Raw genomic sequence first — 17,866 nt, 5'->3', positions numbered from 1 at the left:
GAAAGCTTCTTTCCTGCTTCAAGCTCTTGACAGCAGAGGCCCAAAACAGGTAAAAAATAAAAATTAAAAAAAAAAAACTCACCCTCAGACACCATCCTCTGACTCTGGAGCTTTATTGTAAACCTAGGAGGTGTTCTGTCAGAATCAAAGATCTCCTTTCTTCCCCCTGTTATATCTGAGTTGCTATTCACTGGCAGAAAGTTCCTCCTGTGGTCTGGCCGCAGTCCCTCCTGCTGTTGGAAATTTACTCTTTCCCCTGAACCCCCTTTTCTCTGGGAAAAGAATATCCATGGGAACAAAAATGTGGGGGGAAAAAAACCAACCAAAACAGAACAAGATTATTGATAAAGGGCAAAAACCTCTTGGTAAAGGAAAACCCCAGACAAAGGCTGACTGGGTACTCAGCCTTTGCCCCTTCTCCATCCTTGCTAAAAAGCAAAATAACATCGCTCCTTCACTCAAGTTTACCAAGCTGGCAGCTTTGCAGAAGGCTACTGAGAACCTTGAGGCTTATCACCAGCTGCACTGAGTTGCTGTATTAGTCAGGAGCTTATAATACGAATCATTTCTCTACTAGTGTCAATCACATTGATAATACTGGTCATGCTGACCAAGACAAGATTATGTTTCACCTATGCTCCTGTGACTGGAGGCTACGTGTTGCTATGTTTCGCTTCTGTAAGCTTGCTTGCCTGAGTAACAGGGCCTTACGCCCACCAATTAAAGACCACCACCGAGTGGTCCCACTATGCGCAGCCTAAATTACTACATATGATATTTACCATAAAGAACAAGTAAATTTAAAGATCATATAACTATAGTCAATGAAAATGTGCCAAACTTGCTCATCTATGTACCTCTATGTAACCTACTCCTCTAAAAATGCATTCTACCCCGAGCTCAAGGCTCTTCTTCTACTTTCCCAGTAGTAGGAAGCGGTCCCTGCGTGGTGGTAATAAAGTTCTTAGCTCCTTTAACTGGGTGTCTGGAAGTCTCTTTTGGATCCGGGATATTATACCCTCCCATCCCACCCCCCAACAAAAACACAGATCCTTGGCCATTTGATACAGAGCACGCAAAAAGAAACAAGCACCAGCATCAGATAGATGTAGGGGCGGCAGATCTTTAGGAGGGTCTTTGGTACATGAGAAATGATAAGGGCTGGGAATGTAGCTTAGCGGTAAAGTGCTTGCCTAGCATGCTCGAAGCCCTGGGTTCGATTCTTCAGTACCACAGAAACAGAAAAGGCCAGGAGTGGTGCTGTAGCTCAAGTGGTAGAGTGCTAGCCTTGAGAAATAGCAGTTCAGGGACGGTGTCCAAGCCCTGAGTTCAAGCCCCAGGACTTGCAAAAAAAAAAAAAAAAAAGGAATCTGGGTGCTGGTGGCTCGTGTAATCCAGCTAAAGAAAGTATGTAAGGATCCACCTCCAAAATACCCAACAAAAAAGTGGGATGGTGACATGGCTCACATGGTAGATCACCCACTGTGAGAAAACCAACAAGATGACTGAGAGGCTCTGAGTTTAAAGTCAAATACTAGCACACACACACATACACACACACACACACACACACACACACACACACACACATACACATCACACACCCTAAAACATTGCTATTGCTATACCTATATCTTTACCATAGAAAAAATTTAAAGCTGGGTGCCAGTGGCAAATGCTTATAATCCTAGCTACGCAGGAAGCTAAGATTTGAGGATTGTGGTTCAAAGTCATCCAGGGTAGGCAAGCCCATGAGTCTCCTATCTTCAATTAACCAGAAAAAGGAAAAGCCAGAAGTAGAGCTGTGGCTCAAGTGGTAGAGCACTGGCCTTGAGAGAAAAAGCTGAGTAAGAGTGTGAGGCCAAGAGTTCAAGTCCCACTGCCGGCACAAAATAGAAGAAAGAGAAGACAAATGTCCTTCCTCAAATATTTTCCCTTGGAAATACTTCTTGTTTTCAGAGGAATCATTTTCCCAAGAATTTTTTTTTTCCTGGCTAGATTTCTTTTTTTTTTTTTTTTGGTCCAGACATGGGGCTTGAACTCTGGGCCTGGGCGCTGTCCCTTAGCTCTTCAGCTCAAGGCTAGCACTCTACCACTTGAGCTACAGCACCACTTCTGGCTTTTTTTTTCTGCTTATGTGATGCTGAGGAATCGAACCCAGGGCCTCATGCATGCAAGGCAAGCGCTCTACCACTGAGCCACCTTCTCAGTCCCTTCCTGGCTAGATTTCTATCTTTTTTTTGGGGGGGGGTCCGGTCGTGGGGCCTGAACTCTGGGCCTGGGTGCTGTCCCTTAGCTCTTCGGCTCAAGGCTAGCGCTCTACCACTTGAGCCACAGCACTACTTCTGGCTTTTTTTCTTTTTGCTTATGTGGTGCTGGGGAATCGAACCCACGGCCTCATGCATGCAAGGCAAGCGTGCTCTACCACTGAGCCACCTTCCCAGCCCTAGATTTCTATCTTTAAGATATCCTTAGCCAGGAATTGGTGACTCTTGCCTGTAACCCTAGCTATTCAGGATGCTGAATAGCCCAGGCAGAAAAGTCCCTGTGAGACTCTTATCTCCAATTAACCACTGAAAAACTGAAAGTGGCACTGTGGTTAAAGTGTAGAGCACTAGTCTTGAGCCAAGGAGCTCAGAGACAACAACTAGGCTTGAGTTCAAGCCACACGACTAACAAAAAACAAAACAAAACAAAAAAAGCCAGGCACTGTCATCCTAGCTACTCAGGAGGCTGAGATCTGAGGATCATGGTTCAAAGCCAGCCCTGGCAAGAAAGTACATGAGACTCTTTCCTACAGAAAACCAGAAGTGGTGCTGTGGCTCAAGTGGTAGAGCACTCACCTTGAGCTGAAGAGCTGAGGCCCAGAGCACAGGCTGAGTTCAAGATCCAGGACCCCCCCTCCAAAAAAAAAAAAAAGAGATATCCTTGCTCTGTCCCCAGAGACCCTTAATTCTTTTGAAAGCAGGCAAGGCCAGAGGGAGAAGGCTTCTTTTCTTCTTTTTATTTTCTTTTGTGCTAAATGTTGCAGTTTATTGAGGAAGTGGAAGGCTTAGAAACAATAATATAATCCCTGTATGACTATTTCTTTTCTTTCTTTTATGTGTATGTGGTGTGTGTGTGTGTGTGTGTGTGTGTGTGTGTGTGTGTGTGAGAGAGAGAGAGAGAGAGAGAGAGAGAGAGAGAGAGAGAGAGAGTACTAGGGCTGGAACTCCAGCTTGGGTGCTATCCCTGACACTTTGCTGGTTAACTGTAGATAATCCTACAGATTTCTTCCTTCCCCAGGCTGGCTTTGAACCATGCTCCTCAGATCTCAGCCTCCTAAATAGCTGGGGATTATAGGATTATATGTAGACGGGCTGCTGGCTGATACCTGGCTTTGAACACAGTTTTTTTGTTTGTTTTTGTCAGTTGTGGGGCTTGAACTTAAGGCCTGGGCTCTATCCCTGAGCTTTTCTAGTCAAGGCTAGCACTCTACCACTGTGAGCTACAGTGCCACTTCTAGCTTTCTGGTGGTTCATTGGAGATAAGAATTTCACAGGAGGGGCTGGGAAGGTGGCTCAGTGGTAGAGCGCTTGCCTTGCATGTGTGAGGCCCTGGGTTCGATTCCTCAACACCACATAAGCAAAAAGAAAAAAGCGGGAAGTGGCGCTGTGGCTCAAGTGGTAGAGCGCTAGCCTTGAGCTGAAGAGCTGAGGGACAGCGCCCAGGCCCAGAGTTCAGGCCCCACGACCAGACCCCCCCCCAAAAAAAAAAATTTCACAGGAACCTTCCTGCCTAGGCTGGCTTTGAACTTCAGTCTTCCAGTCACAGCCTCCTGAGTAGCTAGGATAACAGGAGCGAGCCACTGGCGCCTGGCCACAGGTTCTTCTTCTTCTTCTTTTTTTTTTTTTTTGGGTCCGGTTGTGAGGCCTGAACTCTGGGCCTGGGCACTGTCCCTCAGCTCTTCAGCTCAAGGCTAGCGCTCTACCACTTGAGCCACAGGACCACTTCAGGCTTTTTTCTTTTTGCTTATGTGGTGCTGAGGAATCGAACCCAGGGCCTCAGGCATGCAAGGCAAGCGCTCTACCACTGAGCCACCTTCCCAACCTCCACAGGTTCTTATAGTAGGCACTCAGGGAGGTTTGCAGGCATCCTCAGCCTTGGCTACCCATTGGGGTTACCAGAGGAACTTTGGGCAGTCAGGTGGCACCCCAGGTCAATAAAATCAGAAAGCTCTTCCCGTGATTCTAACTCATAGCCAAGTTTACAGGCAGAACCACAGAAGTTGAATGCCCTTGACATGTGTGCAGAAATGCCTGGGAATCTTAGCAAAACACAGATACTAATTCTGTGGTCCGGTGTGAGGGACTGAGGCTCTGCATTTCTAACAAGCTCTGGGATCTGTGGCCATGTCAGGTAACTGAATGGCAACTTGGCAGAAAGTGGCTGAGACACAGGCCCAGATTATGGCTCTTGCGCCCTCTCGTGGTCAGAACTTTCCCAGCGGTGCCTGGTCAAAATCCTGTGGAAAAAAATACCCTCTATGCCAGGCATTGGTAGCTCATGCCTGTAATCCCAGCTACTCAGAAGGCTGAGATCTGTGAATTGTGGTTCATAGCCAGCCGAGGCAGAAAAATTCATGAGACTCTTATCTCCAATGAACCAGCAAAAGCCAGAAGTGGGGTTGTGGCTCAAGTAGTACAACACCAGCCTTGAGTGAAAAAGTTCAGGCAGAGCTAGGCACCTGCAATCTTAGCTACTCAAGACACAGTTCAAAGCCAGTCTGGACTTTGGACTCTTTGACTGTTATCTCTAATTAGCCACCAGAAAACAGTAAGTAGTGCTGTGCCTCAAAATGGTAGAGTACCAGCTGTGAGCAAAAGAACTCAGAGACAATGCCTAGGCCCTAAAGTCAAACCCCAAGAGTGACAACACACACACACCACACACACACACACACACACACACACACACAAGCTAAGCTAAACTAAGCTAAGCTAAGCTAAACTCAAGCCCCAGGAGAGACACAAGAAACAAACAAACAGGGCTGGGATGTAGCTCAGTGGCAAAGCGCTTGCCTAGCAAGTGCAACGTCCTGGGTTCGATCCCGAGTACCAAAAAAGAAAAAGACAAAAAAAAATAGTTTAAGCTGGGATCCAGTGGCTCACACCTGTAATCCTAGCTACTCAGGAGGCTGAGATCTGAGGATCGTGGTTCAAAGCCAGCCTGGGCAGGAAAGTCCATGTGAGACTCGTATTTCCAATAAACCACTAGAAAACCGGAAGTGGTGCTGTGGCTCAAGCGGTAGAGTACTCTCCTTGAGCTGAAGAGCTGAGGGACAGTGCCAGGCCCAGAGTTCAAGTCCCATGACCGATAACAACAACAAAAAAGTTTTTTTAAAAAGTGAGAAAACAAAACCCCCCCAAAGATACAGTTTGTGGAGTCCCCTAGAGTCCAGTCAGCTGACACCTTAACTTTGGTTTGTTTGTTTTCTGGTGGTTAATTGGAGATAAGAGTCTCTTTCTTGCCTGGGCTGGCTTTGAACCACGATCCTGAGATCTCAGCCTCCTGAGTTGCTAGGATTACAGGCGTGAGCAACCGGAGACTGGCTTAACTTTGGGTTTTTAATAAGTCAAGCAGAGCTGGACACTGGTAGCTCACAACTGTAGTCCTAGCTACTCAGGAGGCTGAGCTCTGAGGATCGTGGTTTGAAACCAGCCCTGGCAGGAAAGACCCTGGGAGACATATCTTTAATAAGCACTCAGAAACCTGAAGTAGTACTGTAGTTCAAGTGGTAGAGCACTAGCCTTGAGCACAAAGAAGCTGAGGGACAAAGAAGCTAGCTCCCAGGCCCTGAGTTCAAGCCCCAAAACTGACCATAACAACAACAACAAACTCACGCAGAGCCCATCCAAACCTCACTACCTCTTGACTCCTAAGATAATAAATGGATGTTTGTGTTTTGGTTGGCCATGGGACTTGAACTTGGGACCTAGGCAGTATCTCTGAGCTCTTTTGTTCAAGGCTAGTGCTCTACCACTTTGAGCTACAACATCACTTCTGGTTTGGGGAAGTTAGTTGGTGATAAGAGACTCACAGACTCTCCTGCCTGGGTTGGCTTCAAACCAGGATCTTTAGATCTCAGCCTCCAGAGTAGCTAGAATGACAGGTGTGAGCCACCAGTGCCCATTGTGGATGTTTGTGTGTTGTGTGTTGGTCCTGGGGCTTGAACTTGAACTCAGGGCCTTGAGCTATTGCTTGTTTTTTGTTTTTTTTCATTCAAGACTGGTGCTCTGCCGGGTGCTGGTGGCTCACACCTGTAATCCTAGCTACTCAGGAGGCTGAGATCTGAGGATCAAGGTTCAAAGCCAGCTCAGACAGGAAAGTCTGTGAGACTCTTTTTTTTTTTTTTTTTTTTTGGTCGGCCGTGGGGCTTGAACTCTGAGCCTGGGCGCTGTCCCTCAGCTCTTCAGCTCAAGGCGAGCGCTCTACCACTTGAGCTACAGCACCACTTCCGGTTTTCTGGTGGTTTATTGGAAATAGGAGTCTCACAGTCTCTCCTGCCCGGGCTGGCTTTGAACCGCGATCCTCAGATCTCAGCCTCCTGAGTAGCTAGGATTATAGGCATGAGCCACCAGCGCCCGGCGTCTGTGAGACTCTTATCTCCAATAAACCATTAGAAAACTGGAAGAGGCGTTGTGGCTCAAGTGGTAGACCGCTCACCTTGAGCTGAATAGTGCAAGGACAGCGCCCTAGCCCAGAGTTCAAGCCCCACAACTGACCAAAAAAAAAAAAGACTGGTGCTCTACCACTTGAGCCACTGCTCCACTTCCAGCTTTTCTCTGGTTCATTGGAGCTAAGAGTTTCACAGACTTTGCTGCCCAAGTTGGGTTCAGACTGCGATCCTTAGATTCTCAGTCTCTTGAGTGGTTAGGATGACAGGCTATATTTCTGTATTTTTTTGGGGGGGGAGGGGAGCCTGAACTCTGGGCCTGGGCGCTGTCCCTCAGCTCTTCAGCTCAAGGCTAGCGCTCTACCACTTGAGCCACAGTGCCACTTCCAGCTTTTTTCTTTTTGCTTATGTGGTGCTGAGGAATGGAACCCAAGGCCTCAGGCATGCAAGGCAAGCGCTCTACCACTGAGCCACCTTCCCAGCCCCATATTCCTGTATTAATAGGGCACATTTTTCACAATTAATGCACCAAGAATGATTCATTATTATTATTATTAAAATGCATGTTTTCTGATTTCCTGTTTACCTACTGTCCTTTTTGTATCCTGCTTTCCCACTCATCCAACTTGCCCTTTAAACAAAATTCCCTGGTGATTCCCAAGATGGTTACTGGGTTTGGGAAGCCCTTATAAGGTATTAATGTTTGACAACCCTCCAACCTCTCTTCAAATCTATTTATTTATTTATTTTGGGTCTGGTCGTGGGGCCTGAACTCTGGCCTGAGTGCTGTCCCTCAGCTCTTCAGCTCAAGGCTAGTGCTCTACCACTTGAGCCACAACATCACTTCGGCTTTTTTCTTTTTACTTATGTGGTGCTGAGGAATCGAACCCAGGGCCTCATGCATGCAAGGCAAGCGCTCTACCACTGAGCCACCTTCCCAGCCCTATTTTTTATTTTTATTTATTTATTTATTTTTGGGGGTCCGGTCGTGGGGCCTGAACTCTGGGCCTGAGTGCTGTCCCTCAGCTCTTCAGCTCAAGGCTAGCACTCTACCACTTGAGCCACAGCGCCACTTCCAGCTTTTTTCTGCTTATGTGTTGCTGAGGAATCGAACCCAAGGCCTCAGGCATGCGAGGCAAGCACTCTACCACTGAGCCACCTTCCCAGCCCCTTCAAATCAAATATTAACCGCAGATTCCAATGTGAATCTAAGTGACAGGTAAAGGGACCACCAATGCCCATCAGGGCAGGAAAAGGAAAAGGTGGACAGGGTCTTTCCAGAGCCTGGGAGCTGCTCCTTTAAGAGAAATGTCAGGGGCGCGGCTTGAGCGACGACGAGGGCGGGACAATATCCTAGGAGGCGGGGCCTGAGCCACGCTAGGAACTAGCCCGGTGGAATAACTGCGGCTGCGCACAGCGTGGCGGCTGACTGCAAGGGGGGCGGGACCGTAACTGCCGCCGTCCAATCGGGGTCCGCGCCGCGGGGGCGCTGAGGCTCGAACCCTCCGCCGCGCCTTTACACCGGGGATCCGGGCGTTGCTGAGGCGGCTTGGGTCTGGGCTTGCACATTTTGCACGCCTTGGGACCGCAGGCCAGCGGTGGAGACTTGGCGGGTGGTGGTGGTAGGGGAGGGGGGGGACCCGAAGTTGGGGTCCCACCTCTGCGGAGGGGCGGTGCTCCGCCTGGTCGGTGGCCGAGCCCGCCGGATCTTCCCGGCCTGGGCCCGATGGATCCTCCCGGCCTTGGCCCGGTGTCGGCGGCGCGGGCGGCGCTCTGCGCTCGCGCCCCGGGGAACGGACGGAGTCAGGTACTGCAGGGTCACCCTCGTGGCCCGTCTGCGGCCCACCCTCTAGCTGGGGTCCCGGGGAGCCTCAGGCACAGTTTTGCATTGTAAACTCCGAAGGAGGAGGGAGAGAAAGGGGTTTTCCAAACCCAGAAATGCGGGGCGGTGGGGACCCCCGAGTCAGCTGGGATCAGGAAGAGCCCGTGGACGGCAGGCTGAGGAGCTGGCCTGGTTTTTGTTGTTGTTGCTGTTGTGCATTTGTTGGTGCTGTGGGTGGGCCTTGAACTCGGGGCCTGGACGCTGGGCTAGCGCTCTACCGCTTCTTGGGTCACAGCTGGCACTTCTGGTTTTTTCGGTGGATCCTTAGAGGTTAAGAGTCTCATGGGCTTTTCCTGCCCTGGACATGGCTTCCAACGTTGATCCTCAGATCGCAGCTTCCTGAGTAGTTAGGATTATGGCCATGCCACCCGTGCCCAGCGGGAGCTACTGTTGATGAGGGCGCTGGGAGCCATGGAAGGTTAGGTTTTTGTTTTGGGCTGGTCCTGGGGCTTGAATTCAGGGCCTAGGTGCCATCCCTGAGCCTCTTTTTTTTTTTTTCCTCAAGGCTAGTAGTGCTCTGACAGTTGAGCCACAGCACCCCTTGTGGCATTTTCTGAGTGGCTTTTTTAAGAGATAAGAGTCCCAGGGACTTTCCTGCCCTGTCTAGCTTTAAACCACATCCTCAGATCTCAGCCTCCTGAATAGCTAGGATGACAGGCCTGAGCCACCGGCGCCCTGCCACTTGCCTATTTCTTGTTGCTGGGGACTCACATAGAGGTCCCCTGGAACATGAGGAAAGAACAGGGCTTGGTGTCTTCTTGGGGACCTGGGAGAAGACTGAGGGAAGGGGGGGCGGTCCCTTGGACAGAGGCTCATCAGGAAATCTACTGTCCTCACCCAGCTGGGCCTTGTGAGCTTTGAGGACGTGATTCTGCACTTTTCACCAGAGGAATGGGAGCTGCTTGATGAAGCCCAGAAGCTCCTGTACTGTGACGTGATGTTGGAGAATTTTGCACTCCTAGCTTCACTGGGTAAGCCTGGCACGCCCACCCCGCTATTCCCTGAGCTCATGGCTGCCTGTCCTTCTGTTGGCCCAAAGGACATCTCTGGCCCTTTGCATAGCCATTATATTACTCCTGCCTGGCTTTTTCCCTAGTTTGGGTCTAGGTCTCAGGGTGGCACTGTGCACTGTGCTTTCTCTCCCTGCCCAGCCTCCTGCTTGTTGCCCAAAATACTACATTCTGTCTTTGGGGGACCATCCCAGTCCTTAATTCTCCCGCCTGTCCCCTGATAGTGTTTCCCATTCCATTCCTTTTTGCTTGCTGACACGTTCTGTGCTGGACATTCTAGAACCTGCTGTGGTTTCTCCCTGCTGTGACGGTTGGGATGATCCTGCCATGCCCCCTACTCCTGGATCTTCCTTTTTTTCCTTTTCCTTTCCTTTTCTTTTTTTTTGGGGGGGGGAGTGCCAATCCTGGGGCTTAAATTCTGGGTTAGGCACTGTCCCTGAGCTCCTTTTTGCTCAAGGCTAACACTCTACCACTTGAGCCACAGTGCCACTTCCAGCTTTTTTTTTTTTTTTTTTTTTGTATGTGTATGTGGTACTGAGGAATTGAACCCAGGGCTTCGTGCATGCTAGGCAAGCACTCTACCACTGAGCCACATTCCCTGCCCTACTTCTGGCTTTTTGTTGGTTCAATGGAGATAAGAGTCTCATGGACTTTCCTGCCTTGGCTGGTTTTTTTTTTTTTTCTTTGTCAGTCATGAGCCTTGAACTCTAGGCTTGGGCACTGTCTCTGTGCTCTTCAGCTCAAGCTAGCCCCCTATCACTTGAGTCAAAGCACAACTTCCAGTTTTCTGGTGGTTAGTTGGAGATAAGAGTCTCACAGATGTTCCTTCCTAGGTTGGCTTTGAAACATGATCCTCCAGATCTCAGCCTCCTGAGTAGGTGGAATGACAGTCGTGAGCCACCAGCACCTGGCTAGATCTTGGCTTTTGTAATACTGACTTTCCCTCTGGATATGTTGTGGGTTATCTCCCTATGCCTGGTGACTTGGAGACTGACGGGCTCCATCTTTCTCTCAGGACTTACAGCTTTCCGATCTCATGTAGTTGCTCGTTTGGAAATGGAGAACAAGCCATGGATCCCTGACAGAGGGGCAATGACTTCAGCCATGGCTAGAGGGGTTTGTGGTACTGGTAAGTAAGGGGGATTGGGGGGGGGATGATGTCACCTAGTAGGGTTGGGAGTTGGTGACATCACAAAGTAGGGATGGGGAGGAAGTGATGTCACTAAGTTGGGTATAGAAGGAAATAACATCTTTAAGTGGAGTCTGGGAGGCGATGATGTCACTGATTGGGGGTTGATGAGTGACGTCACTCCTATATTCAGCATCTTCCCTAATTCATAATGGTTTGGAGCCACAGCTAAGGGCTGTCCCTCATTTTTTCCTTTCCTTCCCCATCCTTGAAAAACTATGTATGGGGCTGGGAAGGGCCTCAGTGGTAGAGTGCTTGCTTTGCATCCATGAAGCCCTGGGTTCGATTCCTCGGCACCACATAAGCAGAAAAAGCCAGAGGTGACGCTGTGGCTCAAGTGGTAGAGCGCTAGCCTGGAGCTGAACAGCTGAGGGATAGCGCCCAGGCCCAGAGTTCAGGCCCCACAACCGACCAAAAAACAAAACAAAACTATGTATGGTTGTTTTTGTTTCTTTGTTCATTTTTGAGACAGACTCTTTCTTTTTTTTTGGTCCAGTCTTGAGCCTGAACTCTGGGCCTGGGTGCTGTCCCTCAGCTCTTCAGCTCAAGGCTAGTGCTCTACCACTTGAGACACAGCGCCACTTCTGGCTTTTTGCTTATGTGGTGCCGAGGAATCGAACCCAGGGCCTCAAACATGCAAGGCAAGCGCTCTACCACTGAGCAACCTTCCCAGCCCTTGACTCTTTTTTTTGTTGTTGTTGGTCTTGGGGCCTGAACTCTGGGCCTGGGCGCTGTCCCTCAGCTCTTCAGCTCAAGGCTAACACTCTACCACTTGAGCCATAGCGCCACTTCCGGCTCTTTTTTTTTTTCTTCTGCTTATATGGTTCTGAGGAATCCAACCCAGGGCCTCATGTGTATAAGTCAAATACTCTACCACTGAGCTACCTTCCCAGCCCCAAGAGACAGACTCTTTTTTTTTTTTTTTTGGTCGGTCGTGGGGCTTGAACTCTGGGCCTGGACGCTGTCCCTCAGTTCTTCAACTCAAGGCGAGCGCTCTACTACTTGAGCTACAGCGCCACTTCCAGTTTTCTGGTAGTTTATTGGAGATAGGAGTCTCACGGTCTCTCCTGCCCGGGCTGGCTTTGAACCTCGATCCTCAGATCTCAGCCTCCTGAGTAGCTAGGATTACAGGCGTGAGCCACCAGTGCCCGGCCAGAGACAGACTCTTATAATGTATCCCAATCTGGTCTCAGACTTGTGATTCTTCTCTACCAAGTGCTGGGCTTACTGGCATGTGCTACCATGCCAAATTGGTGATAAGGATTGCATAGATTCTCATGCCCGAGCTGGCTTTGAACCCCAATTCTCAGACTTCTCAGCCTCTTGAGTAGCCAGGATTACAAGCATGAGCCACTGGTGCCCAACTTCTCCCATTAGTTTTGCCATGGTGCCAGGCACATTAGTTCAGAGCAGGCCTGAGCCCTCTCGTAGATCATGAGGTCACATAGGCCTGCGTCATGGGGCTCTTGTCTTTCCGTTAACGTTTGTGTAAACTTCACCATCCTTCATCTGCTTGCAGATTTTTGCCAGGGCACGGAGGGTAGGCAGCATTTTTCTGGATACAGCGTTCCTGGTGAAGGAGCCTCACAGCAGAGGAGTCCCAAGATGGCTCTGTGTATCCGAAAGGCCTACCTGTGTGGCCTGACCCTGAAAGACACTTTCCACCTGGGCCATTACCAGGCCACACTTCCCAATCAGAAGCCGATGAAGGTTGGGGTGAATAACACAGGATTGGAGCTCCATGCATGCCCTCCCCTAGGGCAGGGTGCCCAGCCGAATCCAGCCACATGTGTGAGAGGGGAGGAGAGCAGGGCCTTCCTCATGAAGCCAGACACAGGTTCCCCATCAGAAAAGCCATTCGCATGCAGGAAGATCAGAGGGGACTTCATGGCGGATTTCATGGCTACCACAGGTTTTCTGGCACCTCAGATCACTCCCTGGGCCAAGGAGGGCCTAGCACGAGCTCCCGCCATACAGATGCATGACCAGATCAGTGAGTTTGGGGACACTCTCAGTGACAAATCTACCCCCATTCAGGACATGAGAGTCCACACCCAAGAAAGGCCATGGGAGTGGATCAAGTCTGGACTATTCTTGCCCCCTGCCACCAGCAGTCTCCCACCCCAGAACATTGACGGTAGAGCGCCCCCTTCCGATGGCCGCCAGTACGGAAGCTCCTTCTCCCAGCCCTCCAGCCTCATTCATCTGGACATGGTTTCCAGCAGTGAAAACACTAGTGAATGGAGCACCTATGGGAAATCTTTCAGCTGGAACTCCAGCCTCACGAACCCTCAGAAAGTCCACAGCAGAGAAGCCCCTTCTGAGTGCCCCGATCGCGGGGAGTTCTTTAGCCATCTTGATCTCATTCCCCACCAGCAAGTTCCTAGCAGTGAGCAGCCGCCGCTGCCTTTTGCATGCGGGGAATGCGGGATGTTCTTCAGCCAGCGAGGTGCCCTCAGGAAACACCAGAAAATCCACACGGGGACCCGGACTTTCGGGTGCAGTGAGTGTGGCAAGGTGTTCACGCGGAGCTCGGATCTCATGAAACACCACCGTGTGCACACCGGAGAGCGGCCCTACGAGTGCAGCGAGTGTGGGAAATTCTTCAGCCAGACTTCCAGCCTCAACAGCCACCGGCGGCTTCACACCGGAGAAAAGCCCTTTCAGTGCAACGAGTGCGGCAAGTTCTTCAACCAGAGCTCCAGCCTGCACAATCACCGGAGGCTGCACAGCGAGGAGCGGCCGTACCGGTGCGGGGAGTGCGGGAAGACCTTCAGGCAGATGTCCAACCTCCGGCAACACCAGAAAATCCACAAGCCCGACAAGCCTTACCATTGCAAGGAGTGCGGCAAGGCCTTCAGCCAGCTGCCTACTATGATTCGGCACCAGAAAATCCACACCAGAGAAAGATTGGCAGCGGGGGCGCTGCCTTCTAGTTCAACACAAGCCCCGCCTCCACCCCCACCCCCACCCCCACCCCCACCCCCACCCCTGGGGAGCTCTGAGACTGGCCTTGATAAGGAAATGGCCAGCCAGATGTTGAACCTTGCTCTTCCAAGTATTCCCAGTGGGACAATGCCCAATGACTGTTAGAAATGTCGGGAGCTTTTGAGAACCTAAGATGCATTGTGTGTGTGTGTGTATGTGTGTGTCTGTCTGTCTGTCTGTCTGTCTCTCTGTCTCTCTCTCTCTCTCTTTCTCCTGGGGCTTGAACTTGGGACCTGAGCACTGTCCCTGAGCTTTTTCTTTTGCACAAGGCTAGCACTCTTTACCACTTGAGCCACAGTGCCACTTCTGGCTTTTTGGTGGTTTGTTGGAGATAAGAGTCTCACGGACTTCCCTGCCCTAGGCTTGCTTTGAGCCATGATTCTCAGAGCTCACCTTCTCTGAGTAGCTAGGATGACAGCTGTAAGCCACCAAGCGCCTGGCTATAATTTGCCTCTTCTGACCATTGTTGTTTTTTTTGTTGTTGTTGATGTTGTTGTTGTTGTTGGTCTTGGGGCTTGAACTCTGGGCCTGGATCCTGTCTCTGAGCTCTTCAGCTCAAGGCTAGCACTCTACCACTTTGAGCCACAGCATCACTTCCAGTTTTCTGGTGGCTCATTGGAGATAAGAGTCTCACAGACTTTTCTGCCTGGGCTGGCTTTGAACTGTGATCCTCAGATCTCAGCCTCCTGAGTAGCTAGGATGACAGGTGTATAGCACCAGTGCCCAGTAGGGGTTTGGTTTTTTTTCTGCCAGTCCTGGGGCTTGGGCACTATCCCTGAGCTGCTTTTGCTCAAGGCTAGCACTCTACCACTTGAGCCACAGCACCACTTCCAGCTTTTTCTGTATATGTGATACTGAGGAATGGAACCGAGGACTTCATGCATAGTAGGCAAACACTCTACCACTAAGCCACATTCCCAACTCAGTGACCATAGATTTTATTAGAGTTTTGTCACTGCAGTTGACAGAAGCCATTCAGCTGTGCCTGCTGACAGGCCTGGGCAGTGTCGCCCCGTCCCTGGTATTTGGGAAAGGCAGACCTCTTTCCTGCCTTGTGAGCTCCTGAAGGAAATCATGGATTGCTTGAGGCTATGCAACTCGCTCCCCTGTGGCTGGTTTATCTGTGGAAATAACCCTGCTCTGACCTGAAACCTGACTGGGATCTGCTGGCAGATTGCAGAGAAGGTTTTCCCTCTTTCAAGCACATTATTGGGCTAATGAGTTGCTTGTGATTTATCCACCTTCCAATCACGTGACTTCACTGCCTCTTTCGTACGGCATGCCGAGTAAAACAGCCACCTCTTCTTTTTTTTTTTGGTTTCAGTCCTGGGGCTTAAATTCAAGGCCTTGGTGCTGTCCCTAGCATTCTTTTTCTCCTTGCTAGTGCTCTACTGCTTGAGCCACAGTGCTACTTCCAGCTTTTTTTTTTTTTTTGGAATGGTTTATTTATTTTTTTGGTTGGTCGTGGGGCTTGAACTTGGCCTGGGCACTGTCCCTGAGTTCTTCAGCTCAAGGCTAGTGCTCTACCACTTGAGCCACATTTGTCACTTCCAGTTGTCTGAGTGGTTTCTTGAAGATAAGAGTCTTAAGGACTTTTCCTGCCCAGGCTGGCCTCAAACCACGATTCTCAGATCTCAGTCTCCTAAGCAGTTAGGATTACAGGTGTGAGCCAACAGCACCTGGTGATAATTTCCTCCTTTCTTTCCTTTTTCCCTCCCTCCCTCCCTCCCTCCCTCCCTCCCTCCCTCCCTTCCTTCCTTCCTTCCTTCCTTCCTTCCTTCCTTCCTTCCTTCCTTCCTATCTTTTTTTTTGGCAGTCCTGGGGCTCAAACTCATGGTCTGGGCACTGTCCCTGAACAACGTTTTTGCTCAAGGCTAGCACTCTACCACTTGAGCCACAGCACCACTTCCGGCTTTTTCTGTGTATGTGGTGCTGAACAATCGAACCCAGGGCTTCGTGCATGCTAGGCCAGCGCTCTTGCACGAAGCCACATTCCTAGTCTGCCCAGCTGCCTGCCCTCTTTCCTCCCACTTTCCCTCCTCCCTCCTTTCCTCTTTCTCTCCCTCCCTTCTTTTCATTTTTATGAAGCTGTATTTGACATGCAATAACAGTATATGTGGGAGCATTCAATTTGATAACTTTGGAAATATGCACATACTCAGGGAGTCAACTGTGTCCATGCGCACAACCCTTAAGACGACTTCACAACTTCATGCCGGGTTCTGGTGGCTCACACCTGTCATCCCAGCTACTCAGGAGGCTGAGATCTGAGAATCATGGTTCAAAGCCATCCTGGGGGGGCTGGGAAGGTGGCTCAGTGGTAGAGTGCTTGTCTTGCATGCATGAGGCCCTGGGTTCAACTTCTCAGCACCACATAAGCAAAAAGAAAAAAGCCAGAAGTGGTGCTGTGGCTCAAGTGGTAGAGCGCTAGCCTTGAGCTGAAGAGCTGAGGAACAGCGCCCAGGCCCAGAGTTCAGGCCCCATGACCGGACCCAAAAAAAAAAAAGCCATCCTGGGCAGGGAAGTTTGTGAGACTCATCTCTAATTAGTTGTCATCAGAAAGATGGAAGTGGAGCTGTGGTTCAAGTGGTAGAGGGCTAACTTGGGAGGAAAAAGCTAAGGGAAAGACCCAGGCTCTGAGTTCAAGGATCAATGCCTGCTAAAAACAAAAAACAAGCTACCTCATGCCCCTTATTAATCCTTCCGTGCCTTCCTCAGGCTTCCCTAGAAACCAATAAGCACACCCCAGGGAAGCCATTGGTTTAAGTATTTTTCACTGTGGATTTATTTGCCTTCCTTAGAATTGTATACAATTGGAGTAATAAGGTACTTAATCCCCCCCCCCTTTTTTTTTGGTGTTGTGTGTGTGTGTTTGTGTGTGTTGCACACACGCACACACATGAGCACCAATCCTGGGCTTGAATTCAGGACCCAGGCGCTGTCCCTGAGCTCTTTTGCTCAAGCTAGTGCTTACCACTCTGAGCCACAGCTCCACTTCTGGTCTTCTGCTGGTTCATTGGAGAGTCTCATGGGGGAGTGGCACTCAGAACACTTAGGCCCTGAGTTCAAGCCCCAGGACTGACCAAAAAAAAAAAAAAAGTCTCCTGGACTTCCTGTCCTGACTGGCTTTGAATGACGATCCTCAGATCTCAGCCTTTGGAGTAGCTAGGGTGACCAGCGTGAGCCACCGCTGCCCAGCTGACCCGGTTTATTTTGTATGTAAATACTTTTTAATTGTCTTTTTTGTTGTTGTTGTTTCATTTACATTAACATTTTTAGGTTAGTTCAGATTTCAACCAGAGTATGTTTATGTGTGAAAGCCGTGGTTATCTCGAGAATCTCCGTGCTGTGTGTTTGTGTGGTTCATTCCTTTTTGGGCTCAGTATGTCAGGATTTCAAGTCTGTATAGAATTCCATTGCTTATTCGAAGGCTTGTTGGTTTATTCAGTGGACACAAGTGGCTCCCTCTGGTTATTAGGGCTAATAGGGGTAAGAAGGGTAATAGCTCTAAAAATTAGTGTATCTTTCTCCATCGTTTTTGTTTGTTTTTTTTGGTGCTCATTCTGGGCCTTGAACTCAGGGCCTGAGCACTGAACCTGAGTTCTTTTGCCCGAGGCTAGCGCTCTACCACTTGGAAGCATAGCTCTACTTCTGGTTTTCTGGTGGTTTATTGGAGAGAAGAGTCTCATGGACTTTCCTGCTTGGGCTGGCTTCAAATGGTGATCCTCATCTCTCAACCTCCTGATTAGCTTGGATTCCAGGCGAGAGCCACCAGTGCCTGGCCATTTTCAGCTTTTTACTGTTTAATTGGAGAGGCTCACAGACTTTCCTGTTCAGTCTGGCTTTCAGGCACAATGGCAATTCTCAGATCCCAGTTTCCTGAGGACAGGTGTGAATCACCTGCATCCTGCTCAGGCCTTATTTTTAATTAAAATTTTTATTTTTATTTTGTTAGTCATGGGGCTTGAATACTGGGCCTGGGTGCTGTCCCTGAGCTCCTCAGCTCAAGGCTAGCCAGAGTACCACTTCCAGTTTTCTGGTGGTTATTTGGAGATGAGTCTCATGGACTTCCCTGCCCAGGCTGGCTTTGAACCATGATCCTCAGATCTCAGCTCCTAAGTAGCTAGGATAACAGGCGTGAG

At 49.8% G+C, this 17,866-nt stretch overlaps 1 protein-coding gene across 1 annotated transcript; it reads left to right on the top strand.

Annotated features, from left to right (window-relative positions):
- Positions 1-8,381: 8,381 nt before the first annotated feature.
- On the top strand, positions 8,382-14,942 carry Znf792 (zinc finger protein 792). The gene is made up of 5 exons (XM_042667761.1): positions 8,382-8,462; positions 9,379-9,508; positions 10,563-10,676; positions 12,256-13,649; positions 14,898-14,942. Exons 1-5 carry the CDS (start codon positions 8,382-8,384, stop codon positions 14,940-14,942), a joined length of 1,764 nt encoding a protein of 587 aa, XP_042523695.1.
- Positions 14,943-17,866: the final 2,924 nt, after the last annotated feature.

The sequence above is a fragment of the Dipodomys spectabilis genome, unplaced genomic scaffold (genome assembly GCF_019054845.1).
Source record: "Dipodomys spectabilis isolate Male_0828 unplaced genomic scaffold, ASM1905484v1 ptg000422l, whole genome shotgun sequence".
Taxonomy (NCBI): Eukaryota; Metazoa; Chordata; class Mammalia; order Rodentia; family Heteromyidae; genus Dipodomys; species Dipodomys spectabilis.
Note: the sequence above shows the minus strand (reverse complement) of the source record. Positions and strands in the feature narration are given on the sequence as shown.

Bases quoted from the DNA above. Each gene is read 5' to 3' on its own strand.
- Znf792 (XM_042667761.1), top strand. From the start codon at position 8,382: ATGGATCCTCCCGGCCTTGGCCCGGTGTCGGCGGCGCGGGCGGCGCTC. The intron at 10,677-12,255 runs GTAAGTAAGGGG...ATCTGCTTGCAG, and splicing joins TAGAGGGGTTTGTGGTACTG to ATTTTTGCCAGGGCACGGAG. The intron at 13,650-14,897 runs GCAGCGGGGGCG...ATCTGCTGGCAG, and splicing joins TCCACACCAGAGAAAGATTG to ATTGCAGAGAAGGTTTTCCC.